Here is a 23282-nt window from a genome sequence, read left to right as displayed (position 1 = left end):
AATTCTCTTTATTTTTTCACATTTATTAAATTTTTTACCTTGACTAGAAAAATATGTATATCACAGCTGTAAACGGTTACATAAAAATATTATATAAAAATCAAACGTTAAAATCAACTGTTATAAAATTGTCACAGCAGCAAGTGTCTCAATGATTCGGTTTGATTAACTTTAATTAATCAATTCAAACATTATCAGTTGTGTACAGTACCTTAGTGATGTTAAATGGCGTCATTGTTTTTCCTTTCAAAGATTTAATTAAAAAAGAGAAGATTTTATAATGCATTCAAGGGACACAGAAATGGTTCATTTTGATACTCTTATTAACTAACACACTCTCTTGCTGCCTTTCACACACACACACACACACAGACACAGACACACAGATACACACACACACACAGACACACACACACACACACACACACACAGACACACAGACACACACACACACACACACACACAATGGCACTGGCGATACAATTTTAAAAAAGGGACACGGACATTTCTGCTTCTCTCTTCCACAGGAAGAATTTCAACCGAAGCAACTCTAGGACAGAAATGCAGCAGTGGAATATTTTCTGTCTTAGAAATGCAACACATTACCAGTTACGTTCATAAAATTGCAAAAAGACACAAGTCTCTCATGTTTCTTTGAATCGATATGACCCAATACTTCTTTTTTTTTTTACAACTTTTAGATTTTAGCAGCAGCTAACGTTAGTGGAAGACTGTATGTTTTTCCTCTCTGTGAAGTGGAAAGATTCATCCTGTGCTTCATCCAGGCCATTAACAGTCAGATCTGACTGAGAAAGACAGCAGCTGAATACTGGATCTGTGCGATGTATCTGATCTGTCAGACTGACTAAAGAAATGCACCTCACTTGTTACAATGTTTTCAATATATTATCAGATAATAAAAAAAAGGAATAGTTTGACATTTAGGGCATTATTCATTTTCTTGCTGAGAGTTAGCAGAGAAGACTGACACTACTCTCATGTCTGTACAGTAAATATGAAGCTACAGACAGCCGCCGGTTAGCTTAGCTTAGCACAAAGACTGGAAACAGTCAGAAACAACTAGCCTGGAGTCTGGTCATCAGCATCAGAGCCTTAACCACCCGTAAAAACCACAACATGTCGTTTCTACACTTCGGTTAAAGTACAGATTAAACCAAATACGATAAAACTTGAGCTTTAGAAGATTTTTACCTTTGGACAGAGCCAGGCTAGCCGCCCCCCGTTTCCAGTCTTTGTGCTAAGCTAAGCTATCCAACTGCTGTCACTCCATATTTCCCGCACAGACATGAGAGTAGTATCAATCTTTTCATCTAACTCTCTGCAAGAAAGGCAGCGTTTGGTTTTTCCCAAAAATGTTGAATCTTCCTATATCAGAGGCCTCTGGCTCACGTTTCAGCTGTGAGACACAAAAGTACGGCGAAAATCCAAGTGCAGAGTGTTTGTGTGTGTCTGATGAGGTGAATCAAAATGGAAGAGAACTTATGTATGAGCAGTTCACAGTGTCAGAGGCCTCGTTTTTATGAGGCCCCTGGATTGGTCGCTGACATCTAGCAGGCTCCACATCTCCTAAACATCATCTGAGGGCTTCCGTCACAGCTCAACCCAAGCTGAGTCAACACACAGGCTTGTCGGGGGTTTTAGGTTTAGCCTGTGCAGTAGTTTGCTTGTCGGTCACGTTGACGTCAGAGGGGGGCAGAGATGTGGGATTGTGGATCGCTGGCGTAGGTGACAGTGGAGGGTCTGGGGGGCCAGTCGGCGTCGTCATGCAGCTCCAGGGCCACGTGCATGTAGCGCACCCTTGGGGGCTTGTTTCTCAGGCAAAACAACCAGGAGAGGAAGGACGAGCCCCAGCGGTCATTGGCCACCTGGGGAAACGTTAAGTATGAACATTAGGGAAAAAAAAGGGCCAGTGTTGTGGATATCATCTCTGCTGATCTCTCTATTGAATAATATCCATTCTAATATTCAGTTTTATTAGACTGAGTCTCTATTGATTAATCATACAGCAGTTAAAACATGTGACGTGCCATCAAAGGAATATGTGAAGCAAGAGAATTAGAGAGTTAAGAGTTAAGAATATGCTCTTTCTACAACGTGAGAACAGACAAAAAGGTGAAGTCAAAAGCTTCCCAACCTGAGGTGTGTCAGCAGTGGGGGGCTCTGTGGGGCGATTTACCCCCTGATTGGATCTGAAAACTAGCCTCCGCAAGATGATGTCAAGGATCAAAATCTACAGGAGATTTCAGTGGGAACTTGAGAATCAGCTGGTCATGAAGATTGGGTTACAGGAACGCAGAGAAATAACTCAAATGGAAACTTAAAAAATGTCATTGACGTCATTCATGAGGCGGTGATGCACTACTGAGCACTGAGTCAGTAGGAAAACAATCAACGCATGCAAATCACAGTTTTCAGTCACAGAGAGCGTGTAGGGTGTGATGTCTCTAAAGCGTACCTCCAGCATGAAAGACACAGCCGCATTCACTGTGACAATGACGACCAGAGTAACGCGCCAGTCGTGGGGAACACACACGATCTGAGTGGAGGCAGAGCAGCAGGAAGACCACTGAATGCAACACCACGCACACACACACGCTTTTCCATCAGCTTCATGCAACTTCCCATTTCCCGTTACACCTTCACTCCTTTCTTTCAAACGTAGCATCTTTTTTTGTTTCTATTGTTCAAATCTAAAGCCAGGACATGAATTTCAGAGCAGCCAGTGCAACAACAACAACAACAACAAAATCCTGTTTACCTCCAGGAAGCTGTCGATGGCGGGAACAGGATACAGCATGATGAGGAGGAGGAAAGTATACAGGCCGATGCAGGACAGCATGAACGGCCCTTATGAGATCAAATTACAGGGATGTATTTTCAACTTGCAAGCACATTCATATTGAAGTGATTAAAACATTTTTTTTTAAAAGGAATCGATGCATTAGTACAATTAATTATAATTTAATTGGAATTTACAGTTTAAGTCTATAAGAATTACATTTACTTTTCTATCAACTTTCAATCTAATTTTCTATCTTTAAAAAAAACTAAACATGAAAGTTGCTTTTTTCATCACTCCGACCATCAACAGCACTAAATAAGTCTCACAGTTCTTGTAGCTCGGCTGTCTGAAGGGCTTTCCCTTGGAGAAACCAATGGCCACCGCCAAATACTGGAAGGAGGAGACATAGAAGAGGGTGGTGTTCTCGTAGTTCCTGATGTTTTTGTGGTCGTGAGGGGTTGTTACATTCAGGCTGTGGGAGAGGCTGGAGCTGGAAACATTGCAGGCACTACAGAAGAAGAGAGGAGAGAAGCCGACAGTTCATACAGACCTCTTAACAGTTCTGCTGCATTCATCAACCAGGAACGCAGACAAAGACAAAGACACAAGTATTAAACAATTATAAATGTCACTCTTCTGCACTCTGTCCTGTTGTTTTTCTGCTTTTTGTCTACTGAGCAGAACTCTCACCTAACATTAGCCAAGTTAACAGGAGAACAACACAACCACTATGTGAACAATGCCTGATAATCAGACTGAATTATGAGGCTTTTCACTTCATTATTACTATTTGAATTTCTTTCAAATTTGGAGATCTGGGCCGCAACCCAAAGGTTTGGAACAAGGGTGAAGTGTACAGTGAGCTTCACGTGTAACCATTTATTCAGATTTTCTCACAGTAAGAAAGAGCTCACAGGGACTGAGACAGAAGACACAATATGACAGCATTTCGATGTATTTCGATATATCAGATATGGCAGGTGCTAATTTCAGACATGTTACTCACTCTGATTGAGGCGTCCATGTCTCATACCAGCTCTGCTGTCGTACTAAGAGGAAAGCCAGGACCTGGAAGACCAGGCAGGTGAGGATCTGGGTCAGGACGGAGCAGAGCAGCGGGCCAGAGATCAGACTGGACGGCGGGCGGCGCCACACCAGCTCCTTCCACGCCGGGTTCAGACTCACTGAAGACAGAATCAGAGTAAAGAGTGAGTACTGCATGTTAATACTCTAAGTTGTTATGTTTGATTGCTCCTGTTGAGCCTCCAAACACTGATTAAAAGCATTCTGGTGCTCCTCTTCATGCTACTCACTTGTGAAGGCAATAATGAGAATGATGGCGATGTCAATGAAGAGGAACTGGAAGTCTCCCAAGTTGCTGAGAATCTACAATATCAGAGAAGTCGCACAGCAGCAGAAGAATGAATCAAAGACTAATATAAGACTCACTGACTTCAGCTCTAATGTAAAAGAACGTGAACACATGATGTCACAGTCGACATATTTTACTGACAGCCTTCACTCACACTTTTCCCAGGAACAAAACGACTTGCTGCCTTTGTTTCACAGCCAATGGATGGAAACCCCCCCATGTCTTTTTAAACCCCAAAACTTGTTTCTACTTGCTCCTCACGTCTGTCCTGATCATGAACCCTCTGCATCTCATGAACCCTCTGCATCTCATGAACGAGTGTTTGTAAGTCAATGACACTAACAAGCTAACAAACGCTGGACCTTCAGTAACATGTTGAAAACACGTTGCTTTGCCTATTTGTCATCAAATTTTAAATGTCTTTGACATTTTCATGTCTTTGGCATTTTAAATTGAATGAGAAAGAGCCGTGTATTTACCGAATAGAGCAGCGTGACACTGAGGTACTGGATGATGCTGTAGAGAGCCATGAACTTGAACACGCAGAACGATGTTATGAGTGCAGCACGGCCCTCCCTTTGGAAAGTAAGAAAATTAGAGATAATCAGAATCAGGAAGCTCAATATTTCATTTTTTGCAGATCAAAAAACATTTAAAGGGTCAATTCACAAGTACAACTGAGAATTCCACACGAATAAGAAAAACTATTTTCCACTGTCACTATATGGTTTCAGCCAAACCTATGAATTAATTATGAGTGTATATGATGATTGCGATGAACTGTGAGCTACAACAGATACAACTGATGCGGAGAAGTTTGAAAACTTTTCGTGGTATATTTCTGAAATGTAATATCCTCTATTCTGGATGATGTCCCTTGAAATCCATGTGAGAGCGTTAGGAGTGAGCGGCTACCTGATGAGGTTGGGCACACAGGAGATGTTTGAGGTGGAGGAGGTGAAGGGCGAAGCAACAGAAGCCTCCAGCTCAGACAGAGAGATCCCGCTGTGAGCTCTCTTCAAAGCCTGAGACACAGAAGGAGAACTTCATCTGTATAAACCACTTTTTTAATGTGCTGCACCTTTACTTGAGTAATTCGATTTTTGAGACTTTTATTTAGGTGGAAATATTATACATTTTACATACTAGTTTCTGTGAAGAATAAGGTTTTACATGTAACACATTATGTATTATAAACTCACATATTAATAACAACTTTTTCATTCTTCACATTAAAAACTTTCCACACTCACACAAAATGTTTTTTGGATGATGTTCTGGATGTTTTTTGTAGTTTTGAACTATTTTTCAAATGTGATTGTGGCATTATTTAGTACATGTTGCTGCTCAGAACTCATTTTTAGTCTCAAGTGTTACGTCTATTTTCCTGCTGAGATCCAATCAGAACCTGGCATGTAAACTGGATTACAAAGGTGGCATCAGTCTGCTATGAGATGGGACAAAGTACATTGTTTACAGTTCTCTGCCCCAAATATAGAAAATCTGCTTCATTCACTATTGAGTAAGATTTCATCATATGAGCACATGTTGGGAAGAATTAAAAGGGAGGGGAAAACCACAGAGTCATGGGATCAATTTTGGTTGCATGTTAAACTGAGCTTACAATAGAATGTAAATAAGTGAATTAATGACTGTACATCTTTCGTGTCTCTGGTTTTATTTTATGTTAAAGGATATGTGTAATGTCCTGCACTGTATCTGCTCTATAATATGCTGCACTGCTCCAAAAAACAAATACAAAGTTTAATTATTAAATAAACAGAAAGACAGAAGGCATTCATAAATACAACAAATGATTTGTGCATATTAAATAAACATATTCCACACTTACTCCACAGTCATTAGCGCCATCACCACACATTCCAACAGTGTAGCTGGAAGGTAAACAAAGTGACGATGAATCAATAAAAATAAAATCATCTCCAACAGATTGAAATAAAGACCATCGACAGATTAAAACAAATGAGAGACTCACTCGATGCCCTGCAGGACTTCCACCAGCTGAGTCTTCTGGTCTGGAGCCATGCGGGCAAACACAGTGGCCCTCAGTGCGAGCTGCAGCGCCCCCGTGTGGAGACACAAAGAATTACAGCAACATCCAAACGACATAACGGCAACCTGAACTGCTCATGTAAACCTAATACTAATGTGAATAATGGAGATGTTTCTGTGTCCAAAGATGAGCCTGTACCTTCTGGACGAGTTGAGGGAAGTGCTCAGTGATAACAGCGAAGGCTCTGCCGCTCACGGCAAAGTGATAGCTTTGTTCCTGCTGAGAGACTCGCTTGTCATACACCTCCTCCTCCAGGTTTACCTCCACCGTCTGAAGGACAGAGGATGAGTCAGTCGCCACCAGAAAACTACCAAACTATATCATCATACAAGATTTCATCTGACAAACGTCCCTTTTAGTCTTGTTTTTGTACACCGTCCTGCTGTTTGAGACATGCAGTTCTCAAACTTGTACAAAGCAAACATTAGAGTGGTTGAGCAGGAGTGAGGACAGAACTATCGTCATGATAAGCTCACCTGATTGTCCTTGATGGCCTGAGTGGGGTTTTCAGTGTAATGCCATGTGATACTAGCAGAGTGGAAATCCTTAGGAGGCACAGCATCGGCTATAATGACCTTCTCATGTGCACGGACCATCCCACAGTCTCGGGCCACTGATATCGCCGTCAACATGTTGTCACCTAACAGAGGACACATAGGACTTCAGGCATCAATGCAACGATGACAAGACACCAAAACGCGTGAAATAAGTCAATAAAGGCACTAAACTGATTTACCCGTGACCATCAGGGTGCGGATGTTAGCTTGTCGTAATTCACGTAAAACCCCGGCAGTCTCCTCTTTTATTTTGTTCTGCATGATGATCAAACCAAGGAACTCCATGTTGGTTTCTATCAGGTCCCTTAAAAGCAATGCATCATACTTTTACTTGTCACTAACACCACACACAATCCATGTTTCAAGTCACTTTATAGAACCAGATTTCAGAGAATCAGACATGGTAATGAAGGACTTTCAACTTGATGTTATTAAACATCATAAATCTGTGATGCTCATTGCAGGAGTTCATTTCTGACATCCTGCCTTTCTGCTAACCTGCCTTGTCCACGTCTACTTTAGTCAATGATTTCCTTCATTTATCAGAATGATGGTAAACATACAGGAAGGTATGTGTTGCTTTCAATCCAACGGTCATGTGGGCTTGTCAATCTAGCAAGATAAGCAGTTCATTAATACTAGGGCGAGTGTCTGTTTACATTTACACCCTTTAACTTAAATTTCACCAAATCTTGTGGCTGCACAGCATCATGAAAGGTTCATCACTGATGTTTTTTATGTTTCTTCTGTGGATTTTTCCCTGCAGGTTGTTGCGCCTCCAAACAAACAGCTTGAAGTTTGATTCCGAGATTACTGACACCAATGCCTGACCTTTGCTCGTGTTTTAGATAACTGGAACATTTTCTGTTAATTTTCTGCACAATGTCTCGGCCATTTCCTCATCAGTAGCTACGTGTACTATGGACAGTGTTATCTGTGGCGAGTTACCGGCTGAGGCTCTGGACTTTGTGCCATGAGAGTTTGGACTCCAGCTGTCGATGTGCCAGGGCAATAACCCTGAAGCCCTGCTTGGTGTAGGCCTCCAGAGTCTCTGTGAAACTCTGTGGGACTAAAGAGAAGGACAGAGCCATGTCAGTCTGGCCTTCTTTAGATGAGCACAATATTTGTTTAACAGACAGGGAAGAGATACAGAGATGCCCAATTAAGGGGGAAAATATCCACTCAAATCTCTAACATCCAGGTGAATTGTCAGACCTGTGTGCTCTTTGCAGAGGCTGGCCACGACCTCCGGAGCTCCTTTCAAGTAAGCGTCCATGTGTTTTTCCCCCAACCTCCTGACCACCACACTCATCCTCTGCAGGGCCGAGGAGAAGGGGAACTGACGCACAATACCAACCTCACAGGACTGCGGAGCAAGAAACACAAGTTGTATACATGTTCAGAGTTCATTTTAAAGATCGTTTTAACTCTCAACGCCCGGAAGATGGTTAGCTTAGCTTAGCATAAAGGCTTAGAAACAAGGGGGAACAGCTAGCCTGGATCTGTCAAATAATAATCTGCCAACCAGCACAGCACCTGGAGTCTTGTTGACACTGTGAGATTGAGACTCCAGGAAGTCCCTCCCCCCCCATAAAACTACAACATGTCATTTTCAGTGTTAATCAGTGAGCTTCAGAGCTGCTGGTAGGCAGATTTAGTTACCTTTGGACAGATCCAGGCTAGGTGTTTCCCCCTGTTTCCAGTCTTTATGCTAAGCTAAACTAACCAGCTGCTGGCAGTGGCTTCATATTGACCATACAAACATGAGAGTGGTATCAATCTCCTCGTCTAACTCCTGCCAAGGAAATTAATAAGCGTATTTCTCAAAATGTCAAACTATTTGCTTCAAGAATTATGAAGTTTTCATGAGAACAACTTACTGATAATTCAGACAGCTCCTGGGGAAAAAAAGAAGGATTAAATTACATAATAATTCAGGCAAGAACGTACATATTTCTCTACAGCCACAAATAAATATACTGAACACAAAACAATGAGATGGAGAGTCACTGCACCATGTTCTGAGTAAGTGGATTGTTCTGATTGGCTTCAGGGGCGGTGTGCTTTGGAGGTCGCACCACTGTGGGCATTATGGGATTGTGGAGTGCAGTCTCTTCCTCTGTGGGCTCTTCTAGGACCTACACAAAAATTAGATCATATAATATAGACTCCATTACAGTACGCCTGGTGTGACAAAAAAAATAATAAATCAACCTTCCTCTTGACAGGAAGAAGCATTTTCTGCTGTTCATGCTGGAGTATCCATGGTACCAGACTTTAACCATTTTAGCCAAGAAGAACTTGCCAAGGCGACAAGCGTGGTGCTGCATAATTCATGACTGGCATCCATGCTAGTTGTGGTGCCAGTGACTAAGCATGTGTAAACACTGAAAATCTTTGCTCACCCAGCCTGTAGCGCTGAACATCTTCAGGTCTAAAGGGTCTCCGGAGAGCTCGCCCTCTATCTTGGTAAGTGAGTGGCAGGTAGCCATGCAGGCCACAAATGTGGTGTTGACCAGACTTTCTTTAGCTGCATCAGACTCTGGGGGAGAAAAGCTGTAATAGAGAGGAAGGACAACAACTGATCTGTTTGTGACCATGAAAATGACATACTATATTAAGTGGCTGACTGTTCTTTTTCCAGAGTGAGATAAGAATCGAAGCATCCTGCGGGAATGTTAAAAATAACTCCACAACAAACAAACAATAAATGTGAATATGCTTCTTGCTCCAGTGTTCTAGGCATGTAGACATGTTTCTGTTTATTTCAGATCCCTCAGGTGTGTACATTTACTGAAAAATCAACTCAGAAACTGGAGCCATAGCTAATAAAAACAGAATAGCTCATTTACCAAGTTAAATACCTGACATATCAAGGTACTTCACATTCGCACAAAAATCATATAGAAATCCAATATTGCCACAGAGAAGCACATACATATTGTGAACACCTCTGACAGCTGACACATTTATATTGTCTCACAGTATATATTGTCATTCGCAAGTCTTGACTTCGAACCACTTTGGCAAAAGACTGCATTTATCATAATCAATTAAAACGTGCAACAACAATATCTAATAAGTCTCTCTTACCTGCCATCTTCAGCTCTCTGAATACTCCACAGGTCCAAACCATCCTCAGTCAGAGTGCCAGTCTAAAGGGGGAATAAATATACAGTTAACAACACACATAAAGGTGCCACGCCAGGCCGTATTAATCACGCCTCAGAGCAGGAAATCAATTCTAAAGTAAAACCATTCAACCTGTCCATGCAACAACATGCACACACACTCTCTGAGAAGTGTAGAAATATAACTTAAGAGTTAAAACAAAAGAAATTGTCCACACTGAAACATGTGGCTGCTGGTTTAGTACAGACTGTTATGGTTCCATCCACAGAAATCCACTATGTCCAGTATGCAAAGAACCATCTGCACAATCACTAACCAAACTTTTGATTTAAGGCTGCAACTAATTATTATTTTCAGCATCAATTCATCTGTTTGTTTTCTCGAATAATCATTTGAACAAGCTGACATTTTAAATCTGCCTGTTTTGTGTGACCAATTGTGTGTTAATTTCGGCTTAAAAAGTGACCTAAAATGATTGATCTGTTGACAAAATTGTTCCCACTTAATTTTCTCAATCAACTAATCGTTGCAGATCTAACAGCATCAACCTCCCTGCTCTCCCTGCGCTCTACATGTGATATAATGCTATAGGCATTTTTGTTTATAGATATTTCCTAGAATAGTCCATTGTCACAGTATGCAGTAGGAAGCTTTCCAAGTAAATCAGAACCAAAGCATTAACATTTTGTAAAAGCATGAAGCTTGATGTTGTGGACAAAGGGCATCATTGTGCAGCTACAGCACTGCCTCAAGGCATCATGAATCATTTTAATTTATGGTTACTTGCACTTGAATTGGAAGTTTGTTTGGATGTTTCATAACTCATTTTTATGCCTTCTGAGTCAGGAGACGCTTCATGATCACAGACCCTGAAATCTTGCTATATAAACTACATTTCCTGAAACTAAATCACATTTGCAAGAACTGGCGGCTGTGGTTTAGACTACCTTGTCAAAGCAAACCAGGTTAAGTTGACCGCACATGTTGATCCTCTGAGGGCTGATGCAGAAGATGCCGACACGCTTCAGGCGGCGCTGCGCGTACACAATGCCGGCTGTCATGGCTGCCGGTAAGGCCGGGGGCACAGTGATGGTGACGATGTCCAGAGACTCAATGATGATGGTTTTAGCAGGGACCTGGATGAGACAGAGAAGGAACCATCAACAACTGACGAACAGCAGAGAGATGATAGAAGCCTAACAGGCCACTGCGTTCTTAGTGCATAAACTAAACATTAAAATCTGAGCTTCTTCTTTCATTTCTCCTCTTTAAGAGCAGTGATACCTTGTTCATGATACTGAGGATGATGGTGTAGATGAAGCCGATCCCTGCCACCCCCACCAGACACAACAAGAACAGATAGGCATCGTGGTACAGTTTGAAGTCTGTGGGTTTAGGGTAGAGGATGGAGCGCACAAGTTGGCCTTTCTCTGTACTGAAGCCTGTGGGAACGCATTTGTAGATTATTTTCATTTTCCTGTTATCTCTTTTAGAGGCTGAATATGTACAACTCCCTGAGGGTGATCAGTCTTTACACCACAGCTGAAGCTACATTATCAAAGCTCTTTTCATCACCAAAGCCGCATGCTGTTATTCCCACTGTGTTTTTTTTCTCCGCCTCACCTGTTCGGACCACAACAGCCTTCACCAGTTCACCGGCGTAGAAGCGGGTCTGGATAACGTGGGTCCCACAGAACAGGGTGTGCCTCTTGTGCTCCTCCATGTTGTAGCTCGTGGCTGCCTCCTCGCCTGAACTGGGCAGACTGGTCTTGGTAACTGGCACGCTCTCTCCTGAAGATGGAGGTAGAATAACAGACACCCAATAAAGACCACACATCGAATAGCTGCAGTGTTGTGAACAAGTAAGATGAAAATAATATTGACATTAAAGCCTTGACATTCATTCAACTAACATAACTCTACTTTTTAGACACAGCAGTGCACCTGTTTGGTAGCCAATATGTTGAAAAATGCTCTTTTTTGTTCACAGTTTGGTTTAGTTCTGTGTGAAAGAACTGATGCTCTATTCATATTACCAGTGTGTTCTGTTTGGATGGTCTACATTTGGATAGCACATAGATATTTAATAACATAGTTAGTTAGGATTATTTGTGACAGATATTCATTATTATTAGTAATAGTAGCAGTGGAAGTCAGACACTGGCTATACCAGTGATGGGCATGGGAATAGTGCAATCTGAGCAGCACAAAACCTTTCCAGAATAGGGGTAAATCATTTTGTCATGATGTGTACTGTGTATGTCCGAAAAACAACAAATATAAGACAGTTAAGCATAGAAATAGTAGTTTGACAAAAAAAATCTTAACTGAAGGTCCATTTACTAGCTTTTCCCAGAGCGTCCGACCCAAAAACTGCATGAAAACTGAGAAGAAGACCTTCAGGTGCAGTGAAAACCTCTGGAAAAAGCTAACGAGTACACATCGGGTTAAGATTTCTTTTGTGAAAGATATAAAACTGTTAATTATCAGGAGGTAGGCGGCATATCGACCTGTCAGCATGCTCTCGTTTACGATGCAGGTTCCGCAGATGAGCACAGCGTCACAGGGCATGATCATCCCACTGGCTGGAATAATGACGACATCGCCGGGCACAAGCTCTGTTGACATGGCCTGTTCAATATCTGGAGAACAGAGACAATGATATCATACATGCTCTCTCTGCAGGCAATCATGAGGAAGCTATCAGAGATCAATAATGTGATTCGTGTATTATGGAGTAATAACAAAATGAAGGGGGACAGTTTTAACTAATCCACTAAATATAAACACTATAACACACTATATAACACTCTTGTTTTCACTGATGTTGTCTGTACTGTATATTATATTCAGGAAGTAAAACATGCCTGTTCCTCTGCATACTGAAACACGGAGCACGCTGTGAGCTGCCACCATGTCATGTAGCATCACATATTGCTGAAAATAGAGAGACACTGTATCAAAGAGCAAGACGAATACTGCAAACACACAAACGGACAAGAGTAAAGACTTTTCCGCAAAGATTATTATGGCATTTCGTATGTTCCTTGTATCCCTTCAAAGTTTCAACTATATTTCACTTCAGAGTTTTCCTAGGGGTCTGACATGGCTCACCTTTTTAATGGTATACAGTGAGGTAGCTATTGAAATGACAGACATGAAAACTATGGCTGTAGCATAATAGTAGTAGTCCTCAGCACTCCACAGAATAACACTGAAGAGCTGGAAGATGTAGAAGGGATTCAGGACCTGATGGAGGAGGAGAGAGAAACACAAGTAAAAGACAGCATTGATGATATGATTATTGGTTAAAAGAAGAGATCTAAACTCACCTCCTTTATGAGGAGCTTGAAGAGAGAGGGCACTCTGACAGCGATCTCATTCTCCCCGAAAAACAACGTCCTGATAAAAAAAAAAAAAAGACATTTGAAGCAGTTCGTAACATTTAATAAGATCACACAGCTGTGGGGAAGAGAAATTAAACTTTTTTTAAATAAGCAAATGAGACAAGAGAACAATCTGTAGGAAAACATGACGTGTGTGTACCTGTATTCCTGCAGTGTTTTAGAGAGTCCAGCGCTGTGGTCAGAGTGGATGCTTGCACAGCTCACCTTCACATCCTCCAAGCCTCTAGAAAAGTCACACACAGTCGTCTCTACTGTAGTCGTGCAGATACACACAGATATACTGTATATATGTATGATGCATACTGTACCAACTATTCAATTACAGACATGTTTGCAAAGACATTTAGCAAAGAAGTAATAAAAAGATGTTAACAGCACGTTGCTTTTCAGTGAGACTCTTACTTATACAATTCAAAGTTCTGTATCACTTCATTCCAGTAGTATTTAGTGCTGTGGTGGGTGAAGTAGTGGATCTGAGAGGGGAAGCAGAGGAGGAGGAGGAGGTGGTCAGATATCAAGTTCACCGACACACTTCAAAACCAGCCAATAGCTGATCTAGACTCGAAACTTAAATGTCTTTTAGAATATGAATCTGGAATTAGCTTCAGGTGAGCAACAAATGATTTTAAAAAAGCACCTGAGCAGCCTGTCTATGGGCAAATTTCCCATGATGCTCCTCGTGTGCAGCACTGATGCCGTGGTCTCCATTCGGCAGCTGAGCCGTGGACTGCAGATCCAGACTGTCGAAGGGTTTCTTCCCCGGAGCCAACATCACATGTACTTTGGCTCGAAACCACTGCCTGAACTCATCCTGTGATAACAACATGAAGAATTACATTTCTCCTGACACTCCTTACACTGAATGTATCATCTGTGGTGTAATACAGTACATGTGCCAAAGAATGCAACAAGTGTCAGGATGATTTGTGAACAGCAGGAGCACAAGAGTGAACTCAGAATGTCTTCGTATGAAAACAACGTTCAAGAGAAAAACTTTGGTTACAAATACAGTGAAACAAAGTCAACTGTGTGGGCAAAAAAGAATGCAAGGTCTGCCGCTTTCCTCACCGTGGTCCTGAGCAGCAGCGTGTGTGCGTCCCCCGGCGAGGTGTGTGTGCAGGTGCCCTTGACGCCCCACTCAGGCAGCCAGTAGAGCAGCAGCAGCAGGAGACCCCCGGAGCACACAGCACCCACACCCACCAGGATCCTCTTCCACAGACAGGGCTGGTACCCCCACACCTCCTGCACGGGGCAGACACTCGTGTTAACACACTGACGGGTGGGACGGATAAATACACTGCTCTGGGTCAGGTTAAACAACAGAGGCAGCTGGTAATATACTGTCTATAAACTGGGTTTGTAATGTAACAATGACGATGCTTTCGTTTGGAGCTTGTCAGGCTGTGTTAAGTGGGACAATTAGAAATGTTGGTAATGTCACCAAAACCCATGAAAAGCCCAGAAATGTGTTTGTTCATCTCTTAATAGGCCTTTCTGGCAGCAGACATTTTGACTTTTGACTGACTCCTCCATTTCCCTCCAGACGTGTCATTACCCTTGTATCCAAACTGAAAATCACACGCCAAACTGTTCTTTAACTGTATAAAAAGTTACCATTTGGTAATGCATTGTTAGATAGAAAACAAGGAAATTAGCATTAAGATGGGAAGAGGTTTTTACCATCTCATCCTCCAGGCCCTGGTTTATGATCTTCACCTCTCTTGTCTTCATTCTGTCCAAAGTGCAACAACTACAAAGAAAAGGAAAGAAAACGTCACTTTATTTGTCCAGAAAGGTGCTTTACTTGCTGAAGCTTTCTTATCATAGAAGTTTTCCACTCCGTCTGGTCAGCAAAGATGTCGCAACTTCAATCTCGGTCAATGGCACGAAAGTTTTACGATTTCTGAAGCATAAACAGCCCAAAGAGAGGAAGTCAGCGATTCATTTATTTTCTATTAAACAAGACACTATTCCTCTCTGGAGGCGAGCAGAAGAAGTGAAATGTGTTTGTATGACAAGTAGTCAAAGTTAAATGAATAATAAGCAACTCAGCGCTCAGCAGGGGAAATCCTGTAAATAATGAGCTGTTTAAAAGGAGAGGAAGATCTCTCTGGCAAGTAACAACCTGACTGAACCGCAACACCTACCTGCCTCATGGCAGCTGCATAAAAAGACACTGAGCTCAAAGCCTCTGCTGATATGAGAACAGCCTCCTTCACTGAGGTTTTCTCTCATTGCTCTCCATGTTGTTGACTCATGTTTTCCTGGAACATTAGCTGAGATGGAGACTGAAGTGCTCTGCCTCATACTGGCTTGACTACCGACACTTTCCTTTTTCATCGTTTCAGAAATGCTGGGATCAGATCTCTCATTGCATCCACCGCTTTATCTACTCTGAATAACGGCTTTATGAGATGTATTAAAACATGCATTACCGTGTCTGATCTGTAGGATTTAAACCACGAGAGCCTCTCGACATACTAACCTGTCAACTACTGACAACTTGTGTTGTGGTATTAAGCACTGATGCAGTGCAGGACGGGCTGTAACAAATGGAAACCTTTGCACCATGCACACATCTTTATGTCCAATAACAGTTACACCTATTGTTATGTTGGACTCTCAGTCTCTCCGAGCACCATCAGGTGTGTACTTATTTCACAACATCGCTGCACATTTTTTGACAGAAAATATATAATGTAAAATATAACTTTAACATTATTTCAAATAGAAAGCAAATGGATCAGGATTAAGCACAAACGTAAGACATAAATAATTGATTGCATGAGTACTTACCACATCTGCTGTGACAAATAGCCAACACAGAAGCTGAGCCTCAAAACTACATAAACCCATCACAACACCTCATACCACCATGAGCACCATCATGCTGTGGGGATGCCTCTCTGCAGCAGGTCCCAGAAGACTTAAAGGAGCTAAGACAGTCAAATAAAAGCAGCAAAAGTAAAGAGCCCCAGTTCGAAACCCTGCTGCAGTCTGCAAGTGAACCGGGACTTGGGATAAGATTTATTTTTCATGCAGGACAAAGACCCCAAACATAAAAGCCAAAGCTTCTCAAGACCGGCTTCAAAACAACTATGTTTCCGTCCTAGTTCTGTTCAAGCAGGGTCCCACTGCAACCTGACAACTTTACAGCAGCTTAGTATCGAAGAACTGGAGGGGACAGATCCCAGATGCAGGTGAAGGTGCCTCTAGTAAACACTGACTTTGGGGCGAGAGTACTACTCAATAAATGGTTCAAATAAATTCGACGTGTAAGAGATCTCACACCGACACACGGCTGGCAAGTGTCAACAAATCCCCGCACAGCTGAAAGCTGTAAAATAAAACAAGTGTCGCCAACACAACCTCCAGTCAGACTCTCCTGACAGTGGAAAACAGATTCCCACACAGTTGCATCAAATAGTGAGTGTGACACCATTTTCAGCCGCACTTTGTTACAAAAGTCATGCAATCGTTTCAGAAGTTGCGGTGGAGCCGCGATGAAGCGCGGATACAAACACCGAGTCAATACGTATTAACGACTTACCGAAGCCCCCTCTCTTCTCTGTCAGCACAGCAGACGCTGCATAGCCGAGCGAGTGAAACCGTGAAAAAGAAAATCGTTGCATTCAAAGTTGGCTCGTGCCTTCCGCAGCCTAGTCACACCGAGGATCTTGAACATGTGTCTGAACTGAACACACACGCGCCGACACAACAGAGGTGCACGTTGCACCCGTCCCAAACCGGTCCATTCAAAAGGAAGTGGGGAAAACAGGATGTGAGGTCATTAGAGGACACCGTGTTTGGGCTGAAAGTTGCAACTAATCGGAGGAGTGCAGCGACGTGTGCATGAAGCAGCCAGCCTGCAGCGGTGCTCCACACATCCCGGAGGCTCCGGGTCGCTGCCTCTCTGCATGAAACCCTTCCTATTTAACTGGCTGCAGAACACGGCTGGTTTAGCTGCTGGACTGGTGTTATTTCAGGTCAGAGGAGAAATCAGTCTGTGACTTGGCTGAGATCTCAGCAAGTCCTGGTTTAACCTTTTGGGGTCACAGATGTTATAACAAAACTCAAAGAGACAGCTGGTTTCGTTTTAAAATAAAATTTATCTTCCACATTGATGAAATATTTTGCACATAAACTACATGTAGTGAAAACAAGTCACAGTTCTGTCAAATCTTTTTATAATTGTTGTGAAATGAATGGTTTAAAGTACAAAATATGACACGGTGTCACGTGTCCTACAGTCAGGTAGGACTAACAGTGTAGTAGATTTCACACCTTCGCACAGTTTACACATTCAACCAAACTCAAGAGTCTTGAGCTCATACATGCTTTCAGGTTCCAAAAGAAATAAAGAAAAACATCTCCGATGATAACTTTTCCCAGGAAAGTTAGCCTTTGTTTTCCACTTCTTTAACAGCATCCTGCGGCGTGCCAGCTCCACGTCCTCTACCTGAAAGAAAACGCTTTTCTAAATCAAACCAAACCAGTTTAAAACAGTCAGCTGTTTCAGGTACACTTCCCAAATACAAAGCAAAAATTTAAAACACAAACTGACTGACGACAGTCTAATGTCTCCCTGCATCAAACATTGGACAGATGAGCAAAATATCGACAGCTGGATATCACAAACCATCTCCTGCAAGGACATTTTTTCATGCCACTTGTGACATGGAAAACATTAGCATTCATTTGGAGTGCGCCCACCTGATGAATTTAAGTCTAATATTCACTCTCATTTTTGCTCTGTTTTGGTCTCAATCAACTCTGAAATAGCAGTTAAATACTATACTATACTATGTTAGCTAGTCGCTAACTGTGTCTTTTTGTGATTTGGTTTTGGGCAGAAGCATAAAGTGGGTTTATGAGAGCAGCTACTTGCTGCGACTGAAAACGAGCTCGAGAGCAGTGAGACTGAACCAAAACAGTAAAGCTGCGGGCCACAAAAACTAAATCAACTGAAAGATGCTAAAACACTCTGTACAGATGAAGATAACTGCAGCTTTGGGCAAGAATTCTCAATACTAACGACCTCTTTCACATGACTAGTAATCATTTAATTTATTGTTAATATGCTATAAATAAACTACAGTGAGATGTTGGTGTGCCAGTTAAACTCAAGTGTTACCTCCTCTGCTGCCTCTTCCAGCTCTGCCAGCCCCCTGACCTGCAGGCTGTCCACCAGGACGCCCCGCCAGGCCTCCTTTGGCACCTGAGGGGCCTTTTGCACCCTTGGCTTTTGCATAAGCCACGGTCACTTTGCTGCCGTCTATCTCGCAGTCCTCCATGGCTTCTTTGACAGCTTTGCAGTTTTCTTCCCTCTCAAAGTCCACAAAACCAAACCTGAGAAAAACATTATGTAAAACAAGTCAGTATAAAGCAGACACTGAGAATAACTTAAAACACCTGAAACAGTTTGAGACACGTGACAATAAAAGATTTATGCTACCCACTTTTTGGAAACTCCTGTGTTTTTATCTAAAATGACTCTCGCACTGAGAGCCCCTTCACAAGCACTTTTGAGAGTCTCTGCAGTCGTCTTCTCAGCAAGGCCCATCACGATCAGTGTTTTTGATAGGACTAAAGAGAGGAAAACGTTAGTGACTCAATCTGACCTTAGAAACACTTGAAACTGAGGTGAGTACCTACAAGAATAATATGACATAACTACCTTTCGCCTTCTCTGACTTATCTTGCATTTTGCTGAATTCTACTCGGACCACCCTTTTGCAGATCTTAAGGTTTTGGGATGACTGCGAGGCCTTTTCAGAATCTTCCACAGTTGCGAACTCGACAAACGCAAATCTGCAGAGGATGGAATGAACAATCCACATACTTCTGAATGTAATAAATGGTGCAATACCCACACCTCTCTATGTGCAATACAGTGCAATCCCTTGTATTGTAAATCTGAAAATTTGTAAATTACAAGCTTTTTGCTTTTTTTTTTTTTTTGCAATACAGTCTGTATTGTTTTTATTTATCATATCTTGGTTTTCTACTTATGTCTCTATTGCAGTATCCTGTATGCTGCTGGAACAATGCAAATTTCTTATTTTCATCTTATCTTATTACAGATGTTTCTTGAGAATATTCAAACACTTTCTTCGTTGGTAAAAAAAAAAAAAAAAAAAAAGAGAGTAGGTCACTGTGCATGTACTTACCCTCTTGGTTTGCCATTGCTTTGCGGTATGTCAATACTAACAGCTTTCTGGAAGACTTTCTTGAGGTTTTTTTCTTTCACATTGAAAGGCAAATTGCTCACAAATAAGATGTTATTTGGAGGAGCTGCAGCTGTGAGAAAGAAGAAAGATCTTCTGTCAATACAGGTCAATCGTCAAGTCCAGATTTTACTGATTATGTTGGGGGGAAAAAAAAAATTAAAAAGCAATTCAATAGCGATAGTTTGTCAGCTCTCGACGGTGCATTTCTACATGTCCAATGATTTACCTTTTGTGTTGTTCTTGTCGTCGTTAGCTTTGGTGACTTTAGTTTGTCCAACACAGTCCACAATCAAAACCCGGCCTTGGATCCTGGGCAATCGTTTTTTCTGCAGTAATTTCTTAGCAATGGTTCTGTTTTTGAACTCCACAAAGGCAATACTGTTGAAAAATAAGGTGCATATTTTTATTTTTAAATAAACATCAGCATTGCATTACTAAACATATTCAATAATGCATGTTTTGCACATCTGACACCATTGTATACTTATCACGTCAACCTTAATTGCAGGTTTCTAAAACCCTTACCCTTTGTTTGGGCCTTCAGTTCCACCAGGAAACCTGACGGCGACGGCCTTGCGGAAGACTTTCAGAATGTCTTTTTTTGTTGTGTTGTACGGGACGTTCTTCAGAAACAAACATCTGCCATCTTTGGCTGCCAAAAACAGGACAATCCTCAAGTGAGACCATCAATCTGTATTAATCTCCCTGGACTATGAAATGTTGTAGTTTGACCACAGAAACATTACAGATGCGCCTGTATCTTAGAATTCAAATGAATGTGTAATAAAACTATAAAAATTATATTTTGTTGAGTTACCTTTTTTGTCCTCCGCTGGAGTTTTCACCTTCACCTTGTCCTCACTTTTGACCTTTGCTTTGGCGATCTTCATTGGCTTATCAAGTACCATCTCTCCATTTAACGTCAAGGCTTTGGTCAAGTCCATTTCTGAGGCCAAATCTACATGTGCATGTTTTCTAGAAAAGCAAAACATGACTTTTGAGTTAATTCAGTATTTTAAGTAGCAGCAATATTCGTTCTAAGTGGGTAAGACAATCAATGCTGAATGCTCCCCTGTAGTAGGTGCATTTCCTGCCCAAACGGACCTCACAATAACAATTAAACTAAATTGAATTAATTAAACAGCATACTCACTTGGACCGATCTAATCTGATGTCTTGAACCAGGAGACTTTGTGTCATGAAGTAATTTGCTAATGAATCTTTGACTTCTTCAAATTTTTTAGAGTTGTTTAGGTTGCCAACAAAAAGACAGAAACCTACAACAAAATAAGAAAATAAGATGAAATGTGTGAATATTAAGCACATTACAGAACAAAGCATTTTGTCTTATTTTCAGTTCATACCATCATTGATGAGCTTGGGTTTCTTTGTTGGGGAGGTCTCAACATTAGAGTGCGCCTTCCGTTTCCCTTTTACTGCAACCGGTAGAAAATGTTAGTCATTTGGTAAAACGTCATAACTAAAAAAAGACAGTACAAGTGGCCGACAGTGTGCAGGATTTGTGGTCTCTCCTCAGTTTACAGACACCAATCATTAAGACTTTATGCTCTATAAGAACGTTTTATAAACAATTTCATGATTTCATAAGCCATCTACCACATCTTTTTCTCTGAAATTACTTTTTACAAAAATCAGGTAAATACTGCCTTAAATATTATAGAAAATCTTTTTTTGTGAGCTTTTTGTGGAAAGAAAGAACAAAAGAAAAATACAGAATTAAAGAGAACAAAAAGACAGAGAGAAAGAATTTCTACTTGAAACAGCTGTTTTATCATTGACTACTCATTACTGACTCTTGGAAACAAGCTTACCTGCTGCCTCTTTAATAATCATCTGTTCACCTCCACTGGTTCCCTTTTTAATATCATTGCTCTCTCCTTCCTCATTCTCCTTCTCCAGGCTTACGGTTACTATGGGTGTGCTCCCATTTTCTTCAGCGACGGTGTCGATCTGAGATTCTAAAGAGGAGGCTCCATTACTGGCACCGCTCAGAATTTCACCCAGGCACATTTGTGTGGTTTCATTGTGTTTGCGGTACCTTGTTGATCTCCAGATTTCTGCATCTCTTGCTTTGTTTTTGTCCCTAGACTCTCACTGGGAGCATCCTCTGAGGAACCGACTGCTTCAGATGAACAGATGATCTGGTCTTCTGGGAAACATATGATGTCATGACTTGATTTAGAGACAGTGAACACAACAACAACCTTTGAAGCCTCCATTCAAGCCTACAGAAGGTGAGTGTTTAACTCTTACGATAGATTTTTGTGTGGAGTAGGACTTTAAAACTGGCCCCTTTTGATTTCAACACCTATATTTAAACAGACTAGACTAACATAATACCTGAAACTTAAATAACAACAAACACATAATTTGATTACATGATTTAAAAACATGTGTTGTAATTCAGCATTAACAGTTTATAGTGGATGTGAACATATGGCCTGCAACAGATGCTATAACCCTATTACTAAACTTTGAGTAGCACCTTTAAGATTAAAACTAACATTACATCTGCTACATTAATGATGAACATGTTCCAGTACAGAGCACATCTTCCTTTTCTGTAAAACTGTGATGCAATAGCAACTTTTGATTCTTGTAAACATCCTTACCACTATCCATCATCTGATCACTTGCATCAGTTTTCTTTTCCGTTTCATCAACTTCCTCATTCTTGTTGTCCCAGGATACAGTTACAGTGGCCGCACTTCCTTTTACTTCAATGACAGTGTCCATCTGAGAATCTAAAGATGCAGCTTTTGTTACTGGTACAGCTCAGAATTTCAGTCAAAGATCATGTGTGATGCGCTCACAGCACCTTGTTCATCTTGATCCTGTTTCACCTCTATGGGAGCATCTTCCTCTGTTCTGACTCCTTGTTCACTTGAAGAGACAGTCTCAGTCTGTCCTTCTGAAACAATTATTAATTGAATGATTTAATGTTATTGCCATCAAGTCCAAACAGTCATATTTCTTGTAAATTTCCGATTGTGCAAAAGAAATGACATGCCAGTGTTAACGTTGTCCTCTTCTTCTACAACTTTGCTTTGTCTTGTTCTGCGTCTTGTAGCCTGAAAAAGACACAAACACATGTATAACACTATGACCCTGCCTGAGCACGGCTGCTTTCAATAATTATTATTTTAACATTATAAATATGGAACATGCCCATAACCATTTTCTAATTGTAGTTATATAGCAAATGAAAGCAGCAAATCCTCACTATTTCTAGGCTTAAACATATTAAATGTTTGCATTCTCCCCTGATAAACGAGTTAAATGTAATAACGTTACAATGACTAAGTACCCACTTAAAAACAGACTGAGGGGTTGTCCAGTTGTAGGTTCACCACTGATTGCCTAGCACAATTAAACAGTGCTTGTAGGTACAACACTGGTTTCTCGTGATTATCACCTGCTAACCAACTATTAGCTAGGTTAGTCAGTTTGTTAGTTGCTAATAAACAGACACAACGGTTAGCTTAAAACTATCTACTTAGTGCACGTTGAAGCCTGGTTAATATTAATGTAATGTAACACAATTCTTACGTCTGTCTTCGCCATATTTTGTGTAACAACAGCACACAATCACAGGCTGGTGCGGCTAGTCGGTAGCCGGTAAATACACGTGTGCTCAGCTAAAAACATCCACATGCGCACATAAACTACGGATTGCGCATGCGTGT

General features: G+C 41.3%; 2 protein-coding genes across 2 annotated transcripts; both read right to left on the bottom strand.

Moving 5' to 3' along the window:
• Window positions 1-1703: 1703 nt before the first annotated feature.
• On the bottom strand, window positions 1704-15076 carry LOC139296630 (polyamine-transporting ATPase 13A3-like). The gene is made up of 32 exons (XM_070919092.1): window positions 15026-15076; window positions 14414-14587; window positions 13983-14156; window positions 13748-13818; window positions 13485-13568; window positions 13271-13340; window positions 13053-13187; window positions 12806-12875; window positions 12449-12580; window positions 11562-11729; window positions 11223-11380; window positions 10886-11074; window positions 9900-9961; window positions 9212-9362; window positions 8822-8944; window positions 8022-8172; window positions 7755-7875; window positions 6986-7110; window positions 6726-6889; window positions 6491-6519; window positions 6388-6457; window positions 6172-6251; window positions 6028-6070; window positions 5091-5200; window positions 4655-4751; window positions 4117-4189; window positions 3810-3987; window positions 3130-3311; window positions 2780-2868; window positions 2477-2557; window positions 2156-2251; window positions 1704-1886 (listed from the first exon to the last, which is right to left on the bottom strand). The coding sequence occupies exons 1-32, from the start codon at window positions 15074-15076 to the stop codon at window positions 1704-1706; spliced, it is 3684 nt and encodes a 1227-aa protein (XP_070775193.1).
• A 2398-nt stretch (window positions 15077-17474) lies between these two features.
• On the bottom strand, window positions 17475-23160 carry LOC139296644 (nucleolin-like). Its single transcript, XM_070919110.1, has 16 exons — window positions 23146-23160; window positions 22607-22667; window positions 22415-22507; window positions 22209-22340; window positions 21635-21745; window positions 21408-21554; window positions 20940-21011; window positions 20729-20852; window positions 20393-20550; window positions 20101-20227; window positions 19802-19953; window positions 19516-19645; window positions 19023-19156; window positions 18805-18931; window positions 18480-18694; window positions 17475-17804 (listed from the first exon to the last, which is right to left on the bottom strand). Exons 1-16 carry the CDS (start codon window positions 23158-23160, stop codon window positions 17743-17745), a joined length of 1860 nt encoding a protein of 619 aa, XP_070775211.1. The 3' UTR covers window positions 17475-17742.
• Window positions 23161-23282: the final 122 nt, after the last annotated feature.

This window comes from Enoplosus armatus, chromosome 14, assembly GCF_043641665.1.
Source record: "Enoplosus armatus isolate fEnoArm2 chromosome 14, fEnoArm2.hap1, whole genome shotgun sequence".
NCBI lineage: Eukaryota > Metazoa > Chordata > Actinopteri > Centrarchiformes > Enoplosidae > Enoplosus > Enoplosus armatus.
The sequence above is the reverse complement of the archived record's forward strand: the minus strand, read 5'-3'. Positions and strand labels throughout refer to the sequence as shown.